Source organism: Sceloporus undulatus, chromosome 5 (genome assembly GCF_019175285.1).
Source record: "Sceloporus undulatus isolate JIND9_A2432 ecotype Alabama chromosome 5, SceUnd_v1.1, whole genome shotgun sequence".
NCBI lineage: Eukaryota > Metazoa > Chordata > Lepidosauria > Squamata > Phrynosomatidae > Sceloporus > Sceloporus undulatus.
The window spans coordinates 98860666-98883484 of record NC_056526.1 but is presented as its reverse complement, the minus strand read 5'-3'; the positions used below and the strand labels follow the sequence as shown (position 1 = coordinate 98883484).

Below are 22819 nucleotides of genomic sequence, written 5' to 3'. Positions count from 1 at the left end.
TCAGGACACTCCCTCCGCTGTATACCTTAGCTTGTCAGTCTAAACCCATTTGTATGATTCGCAGAGACCACGAAGAAGAAGGACAGGTTGCTTACCTGTAACGGTATTTCTTCGAGTGGTCATCTGCGAATACATACAAATCCCACCCGTCCGTCCCCTCAGTGTCCTGCTCACATTGGCTCTCTTTCCATCGCCTGCTTGGCGGAAAAATTGCGGAACTGGGGAAAGAGCGGGAAGGCAGGGGCCTTATAACGGGTGGGCGGAGTTACCGCCAAAAAGTTGCAATTTGTGCAGAGTGAGCTCTGCACAGTGATTCCAGTAGGTTCCGAGCAGCACTGCGCAGGCGCAGTGAAACCCATTTGTATGTATTCGCAGATGACCACTCGAAGAAATACCGTTACAGGTAAGCAACCTGTCCTTTTTCCCCTTTAATCATGCAACTAATGCAACTTCAGTAGAAAATGAAAAATTAACTGCAAAACAAGAATAATTACTCGGACTGCAGGAAATGTAACAAAGCATTATTTTCCAAAAATGCAACCCCCATTTAACAATATTCTAAAACATTCTCTCTCTTACAGAAGACACAGTCTTTCCACTACTAAATTGCTTAGTTCTCAAACATGTGAAGGTAGTAATGAAATAGATTCAGAATTCAAACTTGGTATGTGCAATCGAGAGATAGTTCGAAGAGGCGCACTCATCCTTTTTTGTGATTATGTGGTAGGTTTTGAATTATTCTAAATGATCATTCTCCCATCTCCCATTTCCTCTGTTGAATGACTTTAAAGTTTGCATATTTTCCCCTTGACTTGTTATGTTTTGTGTGTAAAATAGTCCAATTTAAGATCATTACCCTATTGAACATGTAATTGTGATTGAAAACTCCCTACAGCAAAGACTGCATGCACTGTGCAGGTGCTAGAGAAATGGAATACTTGATGAGAATATCTTTAGTTATTTGATTCATGGTGTTGTATGCAAACACAATACAGGCCTAAAATTTTGGGTTTTTTGTTTTTTTACACTGCCTATCCAGAAACCTCCTCCCCATGTCCTTTAAATTCTGTCCTTTCAGCTAGCTATTTCAATCGCTATCATTTTATCACCAGAATGTCAGAAATGGGAACTTTATATAAGTGTAATGTTGACATCTTTACCAAATGTGGATGCTTTTCTGCTCCATGAACAGCTTCTTAAATATCACTGGCCATTCCAGAGTTGATACTCTCAATATCTGTGCAAGAAGACTTCATTGTAGAATGACATGTGTTAGATTTGTCTCCCTTCCATAATGCAGGTACTATTATATTCTTCCTAACTGAGCCACAAGAGGATTGTATCAACCATTTGTAGAGATAGAAAATTTCCTGAACATGTTTTTTTTTATGCGTTTGGGAGGAGAAAAATTGAAAATTTGGGAGAAATTTAAAAATGAAATATTAGCAGCCTTTAAGAATTAAAAGTCACATTATGACTTCAGGAACATAAAATGCATTATGCACTACTTGTTTTGACGTGAAATTATCAGAAAACAATTAAAATTGAATTTATTTTTTATAGTTTTATTTATTTATTTATTTTTTGTTATGAATGGAATTCAAGGTCCTGAACAGTGAGGAACACCTGAATTATAAGGAATTATAAATTTATGAAAAACAGGCAAAATGATCAAATAAAACCTCAGCAGAAAAAAAAATCAACATTAGTAAAATAAAGAAAATTACCCAGTGTCTTCCAACCTTTTATAGTGCCAAGGAGACATAAAACATTTATTCTCATAAAAAGAACTGAGAGAAAGAAATCAAGACAAGGAATTGCAGTGATGTGCGATGCTATATGTAGTCTTACATAAAAGTCTGTCTGCTATATAGTTTTTACCACTATTGAGAATAAATATAGGAATACTTTGTCTTAAATGTTTTATGCATCATTTCAAAAGAAAATATTTCATAATTCATTTTTTATTTAAAAAAAAGACCAGGAAAAAAAAATACAAGGAGATTTTCCCCTTTAAAAAAATGTAGCTTTTTTCTGCATATGCTCATTCTCATTGCCCTTTTTACCAGTGTTGACTAATCCTTAATGAAAGTAATGATCCTAACTGAATTTTCTGGTGAGATTTTGGTATTGCTGGTAAGCCTTTAAAGGTCTTGAGCTACAGTGTAGTTCTACAGATTAATCTGATCTGCACTTCTTGTTTCAAGCATAGCAAGAAATCCCTCAAATCTCCTGTGGGCTCTTCAGTTAGGATATCAGTAAAGAAATTACATGTGTGCCCCCTTCATGGTTTGTAATGATTTATATAAAAATATAGACTTAGAACTGATGGATCAATTTCTTTTTTCTTTATAGTGTCAAAATCTGCATGATTCAGAACATTTAACCTGGTTGACAGTGAATCATGTTCAAGATCTTATTAATCTGTCTCATGAACCCCCAGTGCAAGACTTAATTAGTGCCATTCACAGGAATTCTGCAGCAAGTGGACTTTTCATCCAGGCTATTCAGTCACGTTGTGAGAACTTTGCAGCAGTAAGTTGCCTGGAGATTTTAAGTTATCTGTGAGCCTTTTTCTGTGAATAACTCATACTGACTTATGTATCTCTAATTTTCCTTGAAAAGTAAAATGTTGATAGTTACTTAAGTTATTACCTTCTGCCCAAGACTTCTGAAGAAGAACATGGACTTTATTTAGGCACAAAGGTTCAAGATTTCAGGGATTAGTCACTCCTCCAGAACTCTTCCCTAGAACTTTTACAAAAGCTTTAATATTTTAGAGCAGTGATTCCCAAACTTTGGTTCTCCAGGTGTTTTGGACTTCAACTTCCAGGAGCCCCAGCCAGTTCAGCCAACAGCCAGGAAGTCTGGGAGCTAAAGTCCAAAACATCTAGAAGACCAAAGTTTTGGGAATCACTGTTTTGGAACATGGTGCGGAAAAAGGTGGTTTGTGGGCTGCATGCAACCCAAGTCCCTCAAACCCCCAGATCTCTCAAACTTTTTTTTTAAAAGAAAGGCCAAAAATTTAGCCAAAAACTTACACTGGATTACATGAAAAATACTATTACATTTTGCTGAAAGGAGATTTAAAATTGGTTGCCATAGCAGTGTGGATAAATGGAAATGTCAGTTGGAAAACTAGTAGAAAAATTAAGGGTGTGCACTTAGTTTGTGAAGCCACTGAGGAATGAATTGCCTTGTTCAGCACAATTGTAAACTTTGTTCTTGGTTTTTTAGTAGTTTAGTCTGGGGGGAAAAGCCTTTAATGTGTTTCTTCTTTCCGTTTAGCCAACTGCAGTAAAGAAGACATTACAATGCCTAGAGGGAATTCACCTGAGTCAGTCAGGTGCTGTATTAATACTATATGTGGATAAGCTTTTATGTACACCATTCCGTGTGTTGGCTCGCATGGTTGACACCCTTGCTTGCCGTCGAGTAGAAATGCTTTTAGCTGCAACTGTGCAGGTACTAAAAGTTGTTTTCATGTTTATATATATTTTCGTTTGCTAAAGTTTCTGAATATAGTAATGATTGTAATTATATATCAGTCACACTGTTAAATGATTTCTAGGAACAAAAATATTTGACACATGAAATGTGCTCACCTTACAATCTGGACAGCTTTTTAAATACAATAAAATGACACTGTCCTGTTCACTCTCTACTGGAATCCTATTGTTTTCTGCTTACAATTTACCATCAAACATTAGAATGATTTAAGAAGCAAATCTCTGAGACATAGTGAATAGAATAAGTAGTCTCTTTAAAAAAAGGGGGGGGGATTTAACTGAAACACTTAACTATAACAAGAACTTCATGTTATTTACCTTCAGGAAGGACAAGTAACTTGCTGCTGTTTGCCTCAAAGGTGGATTTTCCATATTCCTCTCTTTGCCCTCCCATTTTAGTTTGCACTGAAGCAACACTTTTGTTTATCCTCAGTACAGAGGAAGACTTAGATGCAGGGCAGCATTAGACTTAGAGGAAGGAGGAGGGAAGATTGGAGGACGGGACAACCTAAGATATGCAGACAACACAATACTACTAGCAGAAACCAACAAAAACCTGGAGCAATTCCTGAAAAAGGAGGAAAGTGCCAAGGTAAGTTTGATGCTGAATGTCAAGAAAATATCAAGAAAAAATAATGACCACAGAAGATCTACAAGAATTCAGCCTAGATAATGAGAAAATTGAAATCGTCAAAGAGCTCCCATACCTTAGATCAAACATTAATCAGAATGGAGACTGTAGTCAAGAAATTAGAAGAAGACAAAGATTGGGAAGAGCAGCTATGAAAGAACTGGACAAGATCCTGAAATGATATCTCTGAACACTAAAATGAGCATCATCCAAGCTATTATATCCCTCCTCCCCATGTAAGAATGTGAGAGCTAGACAGTGACGAAAGGAAAGAAAATTAATTCATTTGACATGTGGTGCTGGAAAAGAGTGCTGAGAATACAATGGATAACCAAGAAGACAAACAAATGGACCCTAGGACACTTCAAGCCCAAACTCTCCCTGGAAACCAAGAGGATCAAATTGAGGCTGTCGGAGTTTGGTCATATCAAGAGAAGGCATGATTCACTGGAAAAAACAATAATGCTAGGGAAAGTAGAGTGTGGTAGAAAGAGAGGGAAACCATGCTGGATGGTTGGATTCCATCAGGGAGGCCACAGGCCCAAACCTGCAGGACCTAAGCAAAGCCGTGGATGATAGGAGGTCTTGGAGAGTCAACTTGAGGGCAGTTAACAACAACAATAACAAAGGAGGACTTAGTGAGTCAACTTTAGGCCAAGTATGAAAGGATAGAGAGGATACATTATTTTACAGATAAATAAAAGTGATTCTTATTTGGGGGTTTTGTACATCTGCTTGGTATACTGATAGCTTTACACAGTTCACACATTTATGCAGATGTTGCATAAGCATGTCTTCATTCTACATATTTCCTTTGTATTTCACTACTAATCCTTCTTTTCTGCAGGTCTTAGCTTACTGAACTAATCCACATTTTAAAGCAAGAAACAGTTATTAGCTTTATTCATAAATTATCATATGATATTTATTATTTTATTCTTGAGACTTTTGTAAATGTCTTACCTTTCTTGTTTCTGCATAGAACAGCACTGCTCAGTTACCAGTTGAAGAACTGGATAGAATTCAAGAATATCTACAAAATAGTGGATTAGCACACAGGTATTATTGATACTTTTGTAACATGGAATGTGGGGGTTGTCGGTAATGTGGCATTCTCTATGAAGCTGAAGACACAATGCCCTTGGTATCCACTGGGGGTTGGTTCCTGGACCCCCCATGGATAACAAAATCTGTGGATGCTCAAATCCCATTATGTACAGTGGCAGAGTAAAATGGCGTCCCTTATATAAAATGGCGAAATCAGGGTTTGGGTTTGGGAATTTATATATTTTTAAAATATTTTCAAGCCATGGATGCTTAAATCCATAGATAAAAAATCCAAGATATGCATTTCAGAGGCCTATACTTGCTGAGATTCTAGCTCACTGTGAGGAACTACTAAGTGATGGACTATTAGATCTTGAGCATTTGCGAACAATTTCTCCTTCCTCTGCAGTTTCACTAAGCTCTTTTGTTCCCTTGATTCAGCTATATGGCTCCAGTCCAGGCTATTTGGCGGGCGGTATCTCCCCTATGAGCTGTCCTGGGTCCTGAGATCCTCTGGAGAGGCCCTTTTCTCCATCCTGCTACCACCACAAGCACGGTTGGTGGGGACACAAGAGAGGGCCTTTTCTGTGGCTGCCCCTAGACTTTTGAACTTCCTGCCCAGGAAGACCAGAATGGCCCCCTCCATGTTGGCCTTCCGCCGGCAGGCTAAGACCTTATGCAGGCAGGCTTTTTAAAACAGAATGTTCTTAAAGGACTGGCTTAGGGTGTTGTATCATTTTAAGTGTTTTAAAATGTTATCTTTGTAACTATATTTTTATTCTTCTAATAAGTATTGTAATCTGTTTTAATATTGTAACAATTTAATTCTGTTTTAATGTATTACTTTTCTGTTTAACTGTATTGTTCTTTTAATGTTGTGAGCCTCTCTGGGTCCCAGTTCTGGGGAAAAAGCGGGAGATAAATAAATATAACAATAATAATAAATAACAACTTTTGATTTCAGAGTGTTTTGATATGGCATTTCCCCCCGAGTTAGTGTGGCAGTGCTCTGTTAGGCCCTAGTACCTGGATTACTCCCAAATAGAAAGAACATTGAATTTTATTTTCCTGCGAATTTTACCTGTCAACCTGGAAGTTGATTTGGTATATATACTGCTATACACCGGGGCTGGACTATTTAGATTGTTTAGTTAGTAATGTATGGCCTTACAGAGAAAACAGGATGTACCCCCAGTTAGCCCACAGAGCAGATATCCCCCACTGCCAGATTTAGAAGATTCTGGCTCCTTATAGGTGGAGTGGAGAAGACTCTTTTGTCTGAATTAGCAAATAAAAGACAAAGATAGAAGATAGAATTTCCAGATAAAGAAAATGCTGCCTCCTTTTCATTTGTTTATTATGTAACGTTATTATAACAATATATTTTATTATAACAGTACAATCTTTAGTTTCTGCCTACTGCTGTTCTTTCAGATCTGTATTCCAAAGTAGTTTGTGATTCAGTTAAAGAGTGCTCAGAAACACTTTGCTGTTTCCTTGGAAGTTTCTTCAGCAGGTTGAACTACTAAATTCTTGAACAGAATTCCACAGCACATTGAGGAAGTTTGTTGCCTCTGAGTAGGAGAAAAATTCAACATTCAGCCTAACGATTTGGGAGATACATTCTTCACAAAGCTTAAATCCAGTCGCAAATCCCAACACCTATTAAATCAGCAGCTGAAAAGTAAATCAATGAAGAGTAAATCCAATGTATTCAGTGGGTCTGCTGCATTTGGGACAAATAGTTGGATTTAGGTTAAATTTTAAAATGTAATTGTTTATTTAAAACAATACATGACAAAGTTGGACAACTGATTAACATGTGGTATGCTCTTATAGTTATGAAATATTGCACTTCTATTCACTGAAAATGTCAGAATGTTTTGTTCTGGTTTTTCCTGGACGTTTTGTAATCTATCTGTATTTCTGTTTTAATTGTTTTCAGACACCAAAGACTCTACTCACTCTTGGATAGGTTTCGCCTCATTGTAGCCCCAGAAACAAGTAGTCCATCACCTTTGGTTACTGCACACCCAATGGATGGGGAGCACCCGCCTGCTCTTGAAACTGTAGTTCCAGACAAAGTAAGACTGTTTTAAGAAAGTTTCACATTTGTCATGATGATATAAACTTTGATTTACTGGAGTCATCACTGTATTTCAAATACACAGATAGCTCTTTTCAATGTGATATACTTGGTATAGTGATACACATTTTCAATTCTTAGCAGATTAGTACATTTGTGGCTGTATAAAAAGGACAAATTAGAAAAAGTGTGTTTTCCCCTCTAAAGGATGGAAAGGTTGGGTGGTAATTGGGCCTACTGGAATTTCTGATGTTGGGAAAATGGTTAGGAATGAATTTGTGACCATATTAATTTTCTGAAGTCTTATAGCAATATCTCTTGATCTATATCTGCTGTGCTCTATGGGATATGAAACTGTACTGAGATGAAAATACACTTTTTATCCAGGAAAACCTGTTAGAATTTGAATGGATTCTATCTCTGTAGCCTCAAACGGCTCTACTAGCATTCCAGCTATATCTGGTGATTTATTTCTCACATGTACATTGACAGCAGCTTCCACTTAACCTTCCTAAAGTCATGAATGAAAAGGTTTTTCCTTGAGTTTTTCCACTATAATTGTTTCATCTCTTTTACATAGTTCAGTGTACACCTTCCATTGTCTTTTATTTTGTTCTGATCATATAATATATTTCCTCATTAATATTATATTACCCCGATCCTTGGTGTGAATTTCTCTTACTTTTTGGATCTTATGAGTAATGTATCTTGTTTTACCTTTAATTACCTTTAAATAAAATATATTTCAGATTAGTGTCAGTACAGAGTCATACATTACAGTGGTCCCTTCCCTTATGCGGAGGATCCGTTCTGGACCTGTCAGCGTAAGGGAAATTCCACGTATGCTCAAGCCCCATTAAAGCCAGTGGGGCTTGTGCTTGTGGCGACACAGCAGCGCGCACGCACCATGGGCACATGCCCCATTACCCTTTCCGGGGCATGGCACCACTTCCAGAGTATGCTGGAAGCTGTGTAAGGCGCACTCGCGTATGATGCGGGCACGCTGTATAATTATTTCTTCTTAATCTTTATTTTAAAAGATACTCCATAAAAGCATTCGGTACCCTTGTTCCAAAAAGAGAGAATTTTCTCAAGGATAGGAAGAAAAGTTCTTGGTTTTCCATAATGTACAGAAGCCTCTGTCCTTAGTGTTAGTTCCTTAGCAGCTACTTTCACCTTTGACAGAACTTCGATAGTGTGGAATGCACAAGAAATGGCCTCTGAGCACAAATATGGGAACAGTTTCCACATACTAGCCAAAGTGAACTCCTCTGTATCCAAGATGTTCCATAGAATGTTCCCCCAATAGAACTCACACTTCAGCTTTTGTCACTATATGCAACCTTTTCCTTAGAAACTTGGCTCAGAAACATCATGCCAACTCAAGGAGCATAACTACCAAGATAGTTTATGGCATTCATTTTGCTTATTTTTTTTCTTCTTGGATGTAGTGGAAGTACAGGTACAGTTGATCCTTTTGTCTTTCCTGTTCTCCTATATGACCCATCTCTTCTTGCTTGACTTTTATCACCTCAGTTCTGTTTTTTTTTTTTTCCAGCAGATCTTGATTTCACTCCATGTTCTTTACTACTTACAAAGTCTTTTCTGACAAAGGAGTGTAGGAGTTCATCTGGCTTCATTTCATGGCTGACTAATAATCTTAATTATTCTTATTCTTATGGGTTTATATGCGCTCAGGTTTTAAAACATTATCAAAGCAGTACTTGTTGTCCTTATGGTGTCACAGTCTGAATGCATTGATGTAGTTGGTGAATCAGTAGTTTCAGCATCCCAAGCTTATTTGGATGGGGTATAGAATTGATTCCATTCCTTCCTATCTTTAGTCTGGCATCTAAGGCCCCTTCTTGCTGCTTTCAGCAATTGTGGTATGCCAGCAAGGGTGTTAAATGATCTGTGAAACAGCAGAACAGTCAGTCTCTTTCCAAGGATGAAAATGTTGGGTAAGCAGTGGCCTTCCAGTAGCAGTCATGTGTGCATAGCTGGTATTCTGAAAATTCATGGAACTACTGTTAGTACATCCTGTGGTTTCTCAATACCTTTGTATTTGCTGGAATTTGGCAATAACATGCCAATCTTAAACTTGCTTGTCTTAAAAATAAATGATTTAGACTATAGATATGGACACAGTTTGAGATGCAGAATACTTTTTAGAAGGTTGAAGCAACATCATGGATTTCTTGTTTTTTTGTTTTAACTATGTTAGCTAATTTCAGTTATTTTTTTGAAAGGATTGGTATATTTCGCTAGTGAAATCACAGTGCTACGTGAAATCATCCTCGGCTTTGTTAGAAGGTGCAGAGTTGGTGAATCGGCTTCCTCAGCAGGAACTGAGTTCTTTTATGATGCATAAGGTAATTAGTTGGATGCCATATAAAAGAAAAGGGGTTTTATGAATTGACTAAAATTTTCTTTAATAGTGAAAATATGAAATGCTGTTAAATATGAAAACACAATTAAAAATACAAGTAATCATTAATTAGAAAAGGTTCTACATTTCAGTCACAAACATATATGCATGCACACACCTCTCACTTTATTTGCACCAGAAAATTAATTGAAATGGAAAACATCTTCACTGATCTGAATATTCTGAAAATGTTTGAATCAGAATTGGTTTTACTGCCCTAAATGACTGGGGATCTTCATGATTTATTTATTTTTAGTTCTACAGTGGTGCCTCGGGTTACGAAATTAATTCGTTCCGTGGCACCGTTCGTAACCCGAAAAGCCTTCGTAAGCCGAATTGCCATAGGCGCTAATGGGGAAAAGCCGCGATTCCGTGCGAAAAAGCCGAAAAAAGCACCAAAAGTTTTTTCGTAACCCGAAAAAACATTCGTAACCCGGAACAATGTTTTCCTATGGGATTTTTTCGTATCCCGAAAATTTCGTAACCTGGGTATTTCGTATCCCGAGGTACCACTGTATTTGCTAAATGTGTATCATGCTAATTTTATCTGCCAAAATACTTCCACTGAAATATTTAATTTTTAATGCTCCTAACTTGCTCTGGGCTCATAGCAACATAAAAACCTAATTTATGCTGACCCATAAAATCCAATATTCTGGATAGTTGCTGTAAGAGGTGGGCAAATTTAGGAGGACTGTTTAGAATTGGAAAATTGATGAAAAGGAGTCCAGTAGAATAAAGGAGTCTGGGGATCAGACACAAATTAAACTTTTGGGAAGTCATATCATATGGACATGTCTCAACAGGGTTATTTGTACTTGTACCAATGATCACAACTATTGTATGTTCTTGTTTTGTAAATCATTGTTTTAATTATTAATAAAAACTTCTATATATATTCCAACCATTTGTCAACCAATAATATGTGGCAACTATCCCACCACTAACTGAAGTGTCTTGATTAATAATTGTTGTATTACTTTTGGTGGCGTTTTAACTTGGTAGCATGTTTGATGTTAACTTTAAATTACTTCTGGCAACTCCTTGTTTAATTAATATCAAGAAAAGAACTTTATTTACATTCAGAACTTATTACTGTATCTTTCTTAGTGGAAAGTTCTCAAGCTTATGTTACAGCATACAAATTTCTTGATTTGTTATAAATTTACTACTTTCTTTCACTTGACTATATGTACATTTCTTTCCTGTCTTGGTTCACACAGAACCTATACCCAGCTTCCTTAACTGTTAACTCCTCAGGTTATTGGTTACACTAACAATAAACACAGCTTAGGTTTGTAAGATTTCCCAGCCTTCTTAGCTGTAAATCCCATAGTGTATTAACATACACTTCTCTTGTCCTTTCTAAAGTTCTTCTCCTGGTCTGGGAGTCTGAATCCCATCCAGATTGATCCCCTTAATCCTAACTGCACCTCTTGGCAGTTTTAAAACAACCTTCTGCTTCAGTAGGCTTTGACATACTCTTTCGGTAACACTGGGTTCTCCTCCTTTTATACTTGCTCATGAGAGCAGCCCTGCCTTTATCCAGCCTGTCTCCTATTGGCTTCCCCAAACGTTCTATTCTGCTTGTGTTTCTCCGCACATATTAATTTTTAAAACAACACATTTGTAAAAGTGGTACATTTTCTGTGAAAAAATACGGTGAAAAGAAATTTTTTAACCCATATCACTAGATCCCATTTATATTGAACATTTTCTCAGTATTGCAGTCGGCCCTTCTTATACATGGACTTTTTATACACGGATTCAAGCATCCATGGTTTGAAAATGATCAAAAAAGCATAAATTTCAAATATCAAACCTTGATTTTCCATTTTTTATAAGGGACACCATTTTGCTATGTCATTATATTTAATGGGACTTGAGCATCAACGGATTTTGTTATACACAGGGATCTTGGAACCAAACCCTACTTTATAACAAGGATCCACTGTATGGGGAAAACAGAATTTAGAAACATAACCAAAATGTTATGTCCAGATGTGTATAACATATCCTGTATATCAGGGCCTAAATATCTTGTCAAATACGGAAAACAAAGCAGTGGCCAAGAGACTGGAAATGCTCGATATATACATACCAGCCCACAAGAAAGGAGGTACAAATGACTGGAGCAACTATAGGACAATAGCACTAATCTCATATGCAAGCAAAATAATGCTCAAAATTCTGTAGCATAGACTCCAAACATACATGGAGAGAGAAATTCCAGAGGTGCAAGCAGGATTCAGAAAAGGAAGGGGCACTAGGGGCCATATAGAATCATAGAATCATAAAGTTGGAAGAGACCACAAGGGCCATCCAGTCCAACCCCCTGCCATGCAGGAAATCACAATCAAAGTATCCCCGACAGATGGCCATCCAACCTCTGCTTAAAGACCTCCAAGGAAGGAGACTCCACTACACTCCGAGGGAGTGTGTTCCATTGTCGAACAGCCCTTACTGTCAGGTAGTTCCTCCTAATGTTGAGGTGGAATCTCTTTTCCTGTAGCTTGCGTTCATTGCTTTGTTAAATAAAGCAATCAAAGTTGTTAATCTATTGGGTATTACTAAGACTGCTGTTGTTTGTTTCTTTGTGTGCCTGCTCTCATGACAGTGCATAAGAGTGAGAGAGGGAGAAGAAAATATATACAGTGGGCCCTTGTTATCCTCGGGTTTGGTTGCAGGATCCCCTGTGGATAACAAAATCCGTGGATACTCAAGTCCCATTAAATACAATGGCAGAGCTAAATGGTGTCCCCTATATAAAATGGAAAAATCAAGGTTTCCTATTTGGAATTTATCCTTTTTAAAAATATTTTCAAGCTGGATGCTTGAGTCCGTGGATAAAAAAATCCGTGGATAAGAAGGGCCGACTGTGCTGCCCAGAAAAGTGAACCTAAGCTGATTGTTGAAGTTCAAGTATTCTTTTTTCATTTTAAGTATCAAAATCTGTTGCTTATTTTCCCCTGATTGCGATTTACTTGTGGGAAGTATCAGTAAATGCATCTCTTTGTAGATATCTTCATTTTTATTACAGACCTCATTCATCTTTATATATTTAATTAAAACTCACATTTAGTTTAACCGTCTCTATGCCACCTACACACTGTATACATACATGTATACCAGACATCACTGTACCTTACCAAAGTAGAATTTCATTCAATATTGTCTTAAAGATTTAATTTTTAAAATATAACTGAAACTTACATGAATACAATCAAAATATTCATTTAAAGCAAATATTCTCTGTTTTATAACATTTAGTAATCAAGCTATGTTGTACAAGGGCTTTCACCAAATTTAAACTCTTACATGTTTTGGGTGTACTTTGGGCCATGAAACCCAGGGACTGTATTTAAGATTAGTATGCAAAGGGATCGTAGGCTCAAATCTATGAAAGCTCATGCTGCCAACTTCTTTCTTTCAGTTAGTCTCAAAGGTGCTACAAAATCCTTTTTCATACTGATTTTCTAGCCTAACACAGCGATGTGTTCGTATTTAAGAATGGGCATGATATCACTTTAAATAATGTTACTCTATTCAGAATTTCCAGATTTCTTTTTCGGTATGAAAATGTACTCTTGCCAAGCTTTCTTTTACCATTTGGTCTTTCAGGACTTCAACATAAGCCTTCTGGCTCCATGTTTAAGCCTTGGCATGTATGAAATCACCAAAGACCGGAAGAGCCTTTTTGAAACTGCCAGTAGGGTAACTCTTAATCACGTGTCTGCGGTTGTACAAAAGCTTCCCAACAGTCATCAAGTTTTTCAGACATTGAAACCATTTGAAACAACAACATATTGGAACAAGCTGAGTGATATCTTTGGTAATATTAGTAAAGAGCATTTACTTTTATAAAGCACTTTGCCATGTTGCAGTGTGAACCAATGCAACTCTGTATGGTCACACATTATTCTGCTGGAATGAAGGACTTCTAGCACCAGCTGGGATTTATCTCAAAAGATGTGGAAACTATTCTGAGTGAAGCCTTGCAAGCCTAACCAAAAAGGTGTTAAACTAAGTGGGAGAAAGACTAAAGTTCTGAGTCAAGTATTAGGGATATGTATAAGGGGGAGGAGACTGCCAGCATAGTTTGAGTGTTGGTCTAGGACACTGACAGACCCATACTCAACCAATCCCCATTCAACCATAGAAACCCACTGAGTGACCTTGGGCAAGTTGTTGTTGTTGTTGTTATTTATATCCCGCCATTACCCCAAAACTGAGACTAGGGGTTATATTCTCTCAGCCTCAGAAAAAGGCAAGGGCTAACCCCCTCCAAACAAATTCTCCCAAGAAAAATCTGTGAGAAGTTTGCTTTAGAGTCACCACGAGTCAGAAATGACTTGAAGGCACACAGCAATGACAGAGGAGCAAACAGTAGAATAATGGTTTTATTCTGGTAATTTCTTGATAAACAGAACAGAGATACTGGGATGTTTCCATACCCATGACCACTGATGCCTAACACATGTTGGGGGGAAAACTCCCAAGATGGATTTCAAATCCTAATGTCAGAATGAAAACTTAGTGTGATAGGTATCGCCAAGACATGGTGGGATCTTTAGATTGTAAGCCTGAGGGCAGGGAAATGTCTAATTAACAGTTTGTAAGCCACTCTGATAGCTTTTTGGCTGAAGAGCAGGGCATAAATATTATTATTATTATTATTATTATTATTATTATTATTATTATTATTATTATTCAATCAATTTTATTAATGCTTAAGCCAAAGGCCATTCGCATGATTAAAATGTAAAACCAATGACAGAAATTCAGAATTATAAATTGTTCCATCAAATAACTAACTTCCAAATTTTATACATTAAACATAATAACAGTTGTAGAGAAGGAGACAGTTTTTGCCTGTGATACTTGTCAGGCTGCACTTTAAAAAATGAGAGGAAGGATTTCAGGGGACTGCTACAGAACTTGGGGGCACATGTAGCACACACATTCTTTACCTCTGGAATAGACCACACAGGAGGAGAAAAGTGGGTTATATAAAAAGAATGTATAAGCTGCATAGAAATTAATTAATTAATGTGATAGAATGAGTGACAACTGACTTGAAAACAGTGCATGTGAAAAGGATCTAATGGTCTTAGTTGAAAGCTGAGTGTAAGGGTGCTTAAAACATCAAAATCAAATTCCTGTGATTATCTTAGTATAATAAGGGCTTGATCTGGTTAAGAAAGACGATGAACAGGTAACAAGTTACTCTTATTTTCCAAAGATTTGGAAACTACTTAAAAGCCTAGATTTCCTTTCACCTTTCTCCTGGCTCTAGCGTTTTGTTTTCTTTTCATATTTGTAAGGGTGGTGCAAAACTACCATCTATTACAAATAGTCCTCATTTCAGTAGCCATGCTGGTTGGAGAATTCTGTTTGGATTTCTGGGGTCTATTAGATCAACAATGTATAATTAGGGTATGCATGGATATATTTTTTTTAGCTAGAGAAATGAAAAAATGATTTGAAGAGAAATGAGTGTCTGTGTTTTAAAATTTCCTCAGCTTGGTTTGATCACTTTATGTTACGTTAGCCGTGTTTGCAGAGGTGGCGGACCTTTTTAAATGAATGGATCCTAATGAATTTCTGTGGAATTTTCTATCTGGTATGGCTGGCATGCCTGCAATCCAACGATTTCCTTCAATTCAAACTAATCTAATTATCAAATGTTCTGTTAAGGTTAAGATGATAATGTTTTAGTTAGAAAAAAAAATAAGAACAGAAGTTCTTTCTTTCTTTCTTTCTTTCTTTCTTTCTTTCCTGTTTAGTTATAATAATTGTAAGCTGCTCTGAGAGCCATTAGGGCTGAAGGGCGGGGTATAACGTAAATAATAATAATAATAATAATAATAATAATAATAATAATAATAATAGTTCTTGTGTTGAGAATAATCTGGTTTTTTAAAAAAAGAAAAAATGACAATTGGGATTCTAAAATTTTACAATATGTGTCCTGTGTCAGATTGTGATGTTTGTAGATTACATTTGTTTTTATGATTGTCTTTATTTTGTAGGTGACACAGTGGTGTATCAATCTACAATGGTCTTATCTCATGCTTTAAGCCAATATCTGGTATTGCTTTCTAAACTGCCGACCTCTCTGTGCATTCCACATGACAGAGAGAGTGACATTCTGAAGTTTGTTGTAATGTTACTAGAGGTAAGACAACAAAATATCTAATAGCACATATGTTGAGCAATATCACACCTCTAAACATAAAGAATCAAACATACTCTTTCAGTCATAAGTTGTTTTTTTATTATCCGCCATACTGCTATTCTGATGCCAAATCTGGAAAAAATGTTAAAGGTTATGTGAACAGACAAAGTGAAATCAGTCTTAAAGACTCTTGGAATTTTGCAGGTTAAAATGGATTGTGCTACTTGTTTCCTTACTGTTTGTTTCCTAACAGATGAAGTACGATATACTGATAACTACAAGAATCAAAGAGATTCATATCATATTTTCTTTCTTCTACAGATGCTTTCATGGCATTTAATACACAAATATATTCCACTAAGTATAGATCTCCAGGCTGTATTGGATTGCTGTTGTTTGGCATTGCAACAGTCTAATTTATGGAATTTGCTGGCTTCAGCAGAATATATGACACATGCTTGCTCTCTCATCAACTGTGTTCGATTTATTATAGAGGCAGGTGAGTTAATTAACTGCAAGTGTTATGAGAAGCTCCTTGAAGCAAACGGGCCTATCCCAAACTCTTTATCTTCCTAACAGCTTTACAAATTTTATCTCTTAAATTTATTTTATCTTCAGTGGCTGTAGCTGATGTCTTTACTTACCTGAATAATTTCAAGATGCCAAATATGGCACTTTTGAATGTTTAGTTCATTCCATAGCCTAGTTAACAATGAAAATTTACGTTGGCTCCACAAGTTTTATTATGCATTGCTATTTTATATGAAAATATAATGTGAGCAGAGTGAAGTTCTGAAAGAAAGGAGAAAAAAACGCTACTGGGTGTACAGAGCCATACTATCTGTATACTTGGCTGTTAATTTCTGTGGCTAAGTCTCATGAAGCTATTTTTTTAATTGTTTAAACTTAAGATGAAAAATACAAATCTTTGTCTGATGATAATTCAGGAAAGTGAAAATTGCTTGATGCTTTTGTTTTATTTAGTGGCGGTTGAGCCTGGAAATCGTCTTCTTAGTCCTGAAAGGAAGAAGAGTAATACAAGAACTGCTAGTGAAAATGAAGTGGATTTACAAGCATCAAGTAAATATAGAACAATATCCAAATACATATGAAATAGATGAGTAACTGAAGAATTTGTGTCGTTTCATTGTTTTAATTTGTAATAGATTCCATCTAATTATAATCGGTCCTTCTTATACATGGATTTTTTATACACGAATTCAAGCATCCTCGGTTTGAGAATGTTAAAAAAAAGTATAAATTTCAAATATCAAACCTTGATTTTCCATTGTTTATTAGGGACACCATTTTGCTATGTCATTATATTTAATGGGACTTGAGCATCCACAGATTTTGTTATCCATGGGGGATCTTAGAACCAAACCCCAGTGTATAACAAGAGTCCAATGTATTTATCTCTGTATTCAGTGCTATTGACCAGAAAACATGCAGCTTTCACTTCAGTATTATGTTGTTAATTATATTATCATTATTTGTTACTGTAAGCTCTTTCTTTTACACTTTTCATAATTTACATCAAATTATTTCTGGGTTTCTCCTGCATTTGTAGGTCCCAGCTATTTCACAATATCAAAAAGCCCATTGTTGTTAAGTACATGCCAATAGTTAAATACATTTCAGTATACCAAGCCCATTTTTTTATCATTATTGCCATTTAACATAGAATCATAGAATCTTAAGAGCTGGAAGGTCTTCAGCAGCCTTCTAGTCCAAGCCCCTACCATGCAGGAATGCACAGTTTTAACACCTCTGAAAGATTCCCACCCAACTAAAGCCCTACAAAAAAGGAGCACACACTCACCCAATCTGTCTATACCACTGTTGGACAGTTCTTTTGATAAAGAAATTCTTCTTAATGTTTAGGTAAAATCTCTTGCAATTTTAATTCATTATAGAAGATGGAGGAGAGAACCAGCTTATTCCATTTTCTACATAACATCCCTTCAGATATTTAAAGATGGCTGTCATGACACTTCTCAATCTTCCTTTTGCTAAGCTAAACATACTTAATTCACTACTTTGTTCCTTATAAGACTTGGTTTCCAGAGCTTTGATAATCTTGGTTGCCCTTCTTTTGAAACATTTCACCTTGTCAATATCCTTCTTGAATTGTGGTGCCCAGAATTGGGCATAGTATTCCAGGTGAAGTCTGACCATAGCTGAATAGTGTAGCAGTGCTACTTCTCTTGATCTATGCTCCTATTGATGCAGCCTAAAATTGCATAGACCTTTTTAGCTGTCACATTACATTGGGGCCTCATGAGGTGTTACACATCCTGTATTTGTGCATTTCATTTTTGTTATATGTTATTTCATTTTGCTAGCTTTGGCCCAGCCAGTCAAAGCCTTTAATTGTGTAGATCATGAAAAATGATGAATCACTCTAAAAATGGCTGTACCACAATATTTTATTGTCCTGATGGGTAAACTCCAGGCAAGAGGCTACTACTAAAACATAAAATGGAGAAATGGAATGATTGTCAATTGGTAAGGCTGCATCTTATCACCCTAGAAGCATCCATAGTGTCTTGTCCTTCCAGGAGAGCCTGCTCTACTCTTCACCAAAAGCTTCATTCTCCCTGATAAGCTGAAATGTAGATGCATAGGCCTCAAGCACACCTTCTCTTCCAACAGGGCTACCAGTTTGTACGTGCTGGGGGTACAGCCTTGCAGGTCTTCTAGCAAGAAGACAAACATGGTACAGTTCTGCAACAACTTCATCACCATCAATGTCTGTCATCCTGTACAAATAGCAGCACAGCTTTCCAGCCTTCCCATCAAAGTGCCCCATGAATGCCCAGAAAAAAATGTCTCTTTAGCTCTTCCTGTTTGTTGAGCTCTAGAGATGAAAGCTCCTGCTATATAGATCCAATGTCTGCTAGCTCCACCCCCAACCAACTCAGTGGCTAAGCAGAAGCCATGCTCCATTAGACAATATGCTCAGGGTTAGTCAAAAATAAATAAAAACATCCACACAAACCTCTGAACAGGGTAGCCAAACAATTAAAACTGACCCCAAATACAAGCTTATCCTCCATGCTGATAACTAAGTTGGCATTAGCAGCTGCTATAGTTGCTTAATTACCTATCATAATTGGTGCTGGGATACAAGACCAAATTAGATTTTTCTTAAATGCTTGACAATATTTAATGTATCTATTTAATTCACATAAACAGCTGCTGACAGGGAAGGGCCATTGCCTCTAAGGGGAGATATCAGGTCTCCTGTCTTCCAGGGTTGTAGTTGTGTGTTTTGTACCTTCAAGTTGTTTCTAATTTATGGCAACTCTAAGGTGAACCTATCATGGGCTTTTCTTGGCAAGATTTGTTCAGAGGAGGTTGCCATTTTCCTAGATCCAGGACCCTGATTCACCCATCCAGCCAGGTTGTGAGCAGCTATTGATTTGAAAAATATAAAGACTCATTAAATGCATTCACGCATTTATCATCATGTCTAGTTTTAGTCTTCCAAATGCTTTCAATTCTGGTTTTTCAGTTCTTTATGGCTTGCTAGATTAAGCCTGTAATATGTCTTGTAAAGACAGATGTTTTGACACTACATAGTAGAAGCATGGATTTGTTGCTATTTAGAATTTAGTGTGTTAATATTTATTTCAATATTCTATAATAATTTTTATCTCCCAATTTAAGAATTTCAGTATATTACAGCTACTTGTGAAACAGTGGCAGAGTTGGTGGAATGTATACAATCTGTCTTGGCCTTGGGGCACAAGAAAAACAGCAATATCCCAGCATTCCTTACTCCTGTTCTTAAGAATATTATCATCAGTTTATCCAGGCTGCCTTTAGTAAACAGCTTTGCAAGAATTCCACCCTTGGTATGTATCCGATGAAGTTTGGGTTGATATTTTTTGCTAGCATGTTATTTCTTCAGTTTTTACTATGGCTCATAGTATTTTTTCTTTCTTTCCCCCCTTCAAAAAAGATACTTACTCTTACATTGTTGTAGATTTGCTTGACTAAAGAAAGGCCTCTCTTGAAAATTCAGTGATGTTACAAGAGTTTTTTAATATGTCCGAGAGCTGGAATGTGAGGTTACTAGTGGTTGACTACTATTACTAGTTGTTGAGAAGCTTAAGAGTGCTAATTTAAAGAATAGGGACTAATTCTGTTGATGTCTAGGGAAAGGTGGAGCCCTAAATTGAGCAAAACTGATAATATCTCAGGGTTGTCAATACCAAGATTTGAATTTCTATGAGCAGGGGGAAAAGCTTTATGCATGTAAAAGTACTAATTCTTCGGTGCATGAGATTACATTCCAGATTACTTACAAAAGTATATATTTGTAGCTAGCTACTAAGATTTTAAAATAGATATCTATCATTTACATTATTCCCAAGGATTTCTCCTATCATTCAAGACCCTTTTCTATTTCTGGAATGGAAAGTGGTTATTTTCTAAGTGAAAAAGCCTTTCAGGGACTATAGGAAAATCTTGATAAATATCCCTATTTTGATTATGAAAAAGGCATCTACAAGTCTTTGTCCAAAGTAGTCTTCCATTCCTAATGATTGGGTGCTTATAAGTTCAGAAAATATAGCTGAGTGTGCTTGCTTGATGGAATTTTTTCTTTAGACAGGCATGGGAGTCTTCCCAGCATGCCATCTTGGCTACCTCAGAAATTTGGTAATTTGTAGCAAGATCCCTCCCAACATTTAATATATTCTTATCACCTCTTGCACCATAGAGTCTGATCTGTAGAGAGGGTGTGCAAATTGTCCTCTTTCCTTTCAGAAGGGAAGAAGAAAAAGACCCTTTTGTAGTAGATTTTAGCAGCACACTTGTTTGTTTTTCTGTCTTGCCACTGCCACTGATTTCTAGGACAGCAGTTATGGGGAGATGGGAGGTGCAAAAACTGCAGGCCACATGTTGCCTACTCCTGTTTAGGATGATAGAAGGGAAGTGTTAATTGGCAAACTGTCAGATTCTTCCCAATCTTATTCTTTGCATGTATGCAAGATCACATTTGAGGGGGGGAAATGTGCCTGAATGTGGAAAAATTATGATGTATAGACAGAAGTTAGAGTTATGGTCATAAACACATGAGCATGTGCCTTCTTGATTATAAGAGGATTAAGAAGATTGCCTGCATTTTTCTTAATTTATATGCCCCCCTTTTCTTTGTAAATACGTCTAAAATATTTACATCTAAAATAATAAGCAGACCTGTCTTCACAATTTTGCAAACCATTAGCCAAACACTGGACTATCATGATTTAAGTGGAATGGAGCACTGTAGCTAATTTTTAAAGACATTGTTCATTTTTTAATGAGCCAGCTGCCATTGTACCAGAACATTCCATCTACCTGAGATCAGGTGAGGTGGTATGATGTATGGAGACCTTGAGCAAGACTTGTTTGGATTACAGCTCTCAGAATCACTCATCTAGCATGACATCAGCCACATTCAGTGACAATTCTGGGGATTGTAGTCCAAATGTTTCAAAGCTCTGGGTGTATAATAGAAAAATATAACAGAAAACATTGATGTCAAATTTGTCTGTTGACGTTTCTGCAACTTTGAATGGAGGCAAATGGGCAAGATATTCCATCTGTTTCAGGAAAATTACTACCTACAAGTGATAGTATGCAAAGTGATGTTGTAGCACTTTTGAGGCTAACTTTGCAAAATAGGTTGTAGACTCTGGCACAACTTTCCAAATTATAGCATAAGGGTCTCAAAGATTCTAAAAGATGCCTTTCCATGCTGATATTCCAAATGAACACGACTACAGTTGTCCCTCCATATTAGCTAGGGTTAGGGGAACAAGACCCCCGTGAATATGGAAAAACCGCAAATAACAAAAACACCATGTTTTTCCCTGAGAGGACACCTCTAGGTCCTCCAGTGCAACTCTGTGGTCAATGTCCAACATACACTGACCATAGAATGGCACTGGAGTAGCTACAAATGGTCTTTCGGTGCAACTTTTAGTTAAAGTTGACCACAGAGTTGCACTGGAGGACCTAGAGATTCCTAGAGAGAACATATTAGTGAAATCCATGAATAATCAAAGCCACAAATATGAAGGGATGACTGTATATCTCTGAATTCCAATGATGTTGCAGTAGAAATGTTAAAGCTGATGACAGTACAGTTCCCTTTTTCTTTTTAAGAAACAAGCTCAGAATCCCCTGATCTGTATGAAATGTTAGAATGAAATGGAGCCTTGCCACTACATCTCAGTAATGGGCTGTTGTTGACAGATGTAGACATCAAACATGACCAGGCTGATTTACAAGAAGGCATTTGTGTCAGATTGATCTATCCTGGTTATGGTCTTCCTTTGTTTCTCACAGAACCTTTGGTTCCCTTCAAGTCTGCATCCTCAGACTATCCATTTTCACTGAGCAGAATGAAACCAATTAAGACAAAACTTGTGTATCATGAAAACATATGGTCTCATTACTGTTCATTCCATTCTCTTTGCACAAGTGAGGAATTGGAGCGCCAAAGAAAACACAATCTTTTCACTACAAGATATGTATGTTTATCTTGTTGTGTGCCTTCAAGTTGTTTCCAAACTATTGCTAAAACAAACCTGTCACTAATTATGTATATTTTAACAGGTCTGGAAGCTGGGCTGGTCTCCAAAGCCCATAGGTGATTTTGGCACAACATTCCCAGAAATCCCTGTAGAGTTTCTTCAAGAGCGAGAAGTATTCAAAGAGTTTATTTATCGAATTAACACATTGGGTAGGTGAATATTTTGAAATTTAGTTGAATGCATAAATTGAAATTTAATATTTATTACTGTACTTCAAAACAATCTTCTTGATAGGCTAGTATTATTTGAAATTCCCTGGTATGGAGTCTGGCTGTGAATGAGTGACTTTCAGTTCCCAAATACTGAAAGATTTGAATAACACTGACAAGCCATAATTTCCCAGAAACCTG

At 36.8% G+C, this 22819-nt stretch overlaps 1 protein-coding gene across 1 annotated transcript in view; it reads left to right on the top strand.

Moving 5' to 3' along the window:
- Positions 1-22819, top strand: part of HTT (huntingtin) — a 182077-nt gene that overhangs the window by 122879 nt on the left and 36379 nt on the right. The window contains exons 41-52 of the mRNA XM_042469645.1: positions 582-723; positions 2356-2535; positions 3289-3465; positions 5123-5199; positions 7133-7271; positions 9523-9645; positions 13323-13533; positions 15734-15879; positions 16201-16378; positions 16864-16959; positions 19552-19739; positions 22492-22618. Of these exons, the coding sequence (XP_042325579.1) occupies positions 582-723; positions 2356-2535; positions 3289-3465; positions 5123-5199; positions 7133-7271; positions 9523-9645; positions 13323-13533; positions 15734-15879; positions 16201-16378; positions 16864-16959; positions 19552-19739; positions 22492-22618 (1784 nt within the window). The remainder of the gene's footprint in view (positions 1-581; positions 724-2355; positions 2536-3288; positions 3466-5122; positions 5200-7132; positions 7272-9522; positions 9646-13322; positions 13534-15733; positions 15880-16200; positions 16379-16863; positions 16960-19551; positions 19740-22491; positions 22619-22819) is intronic.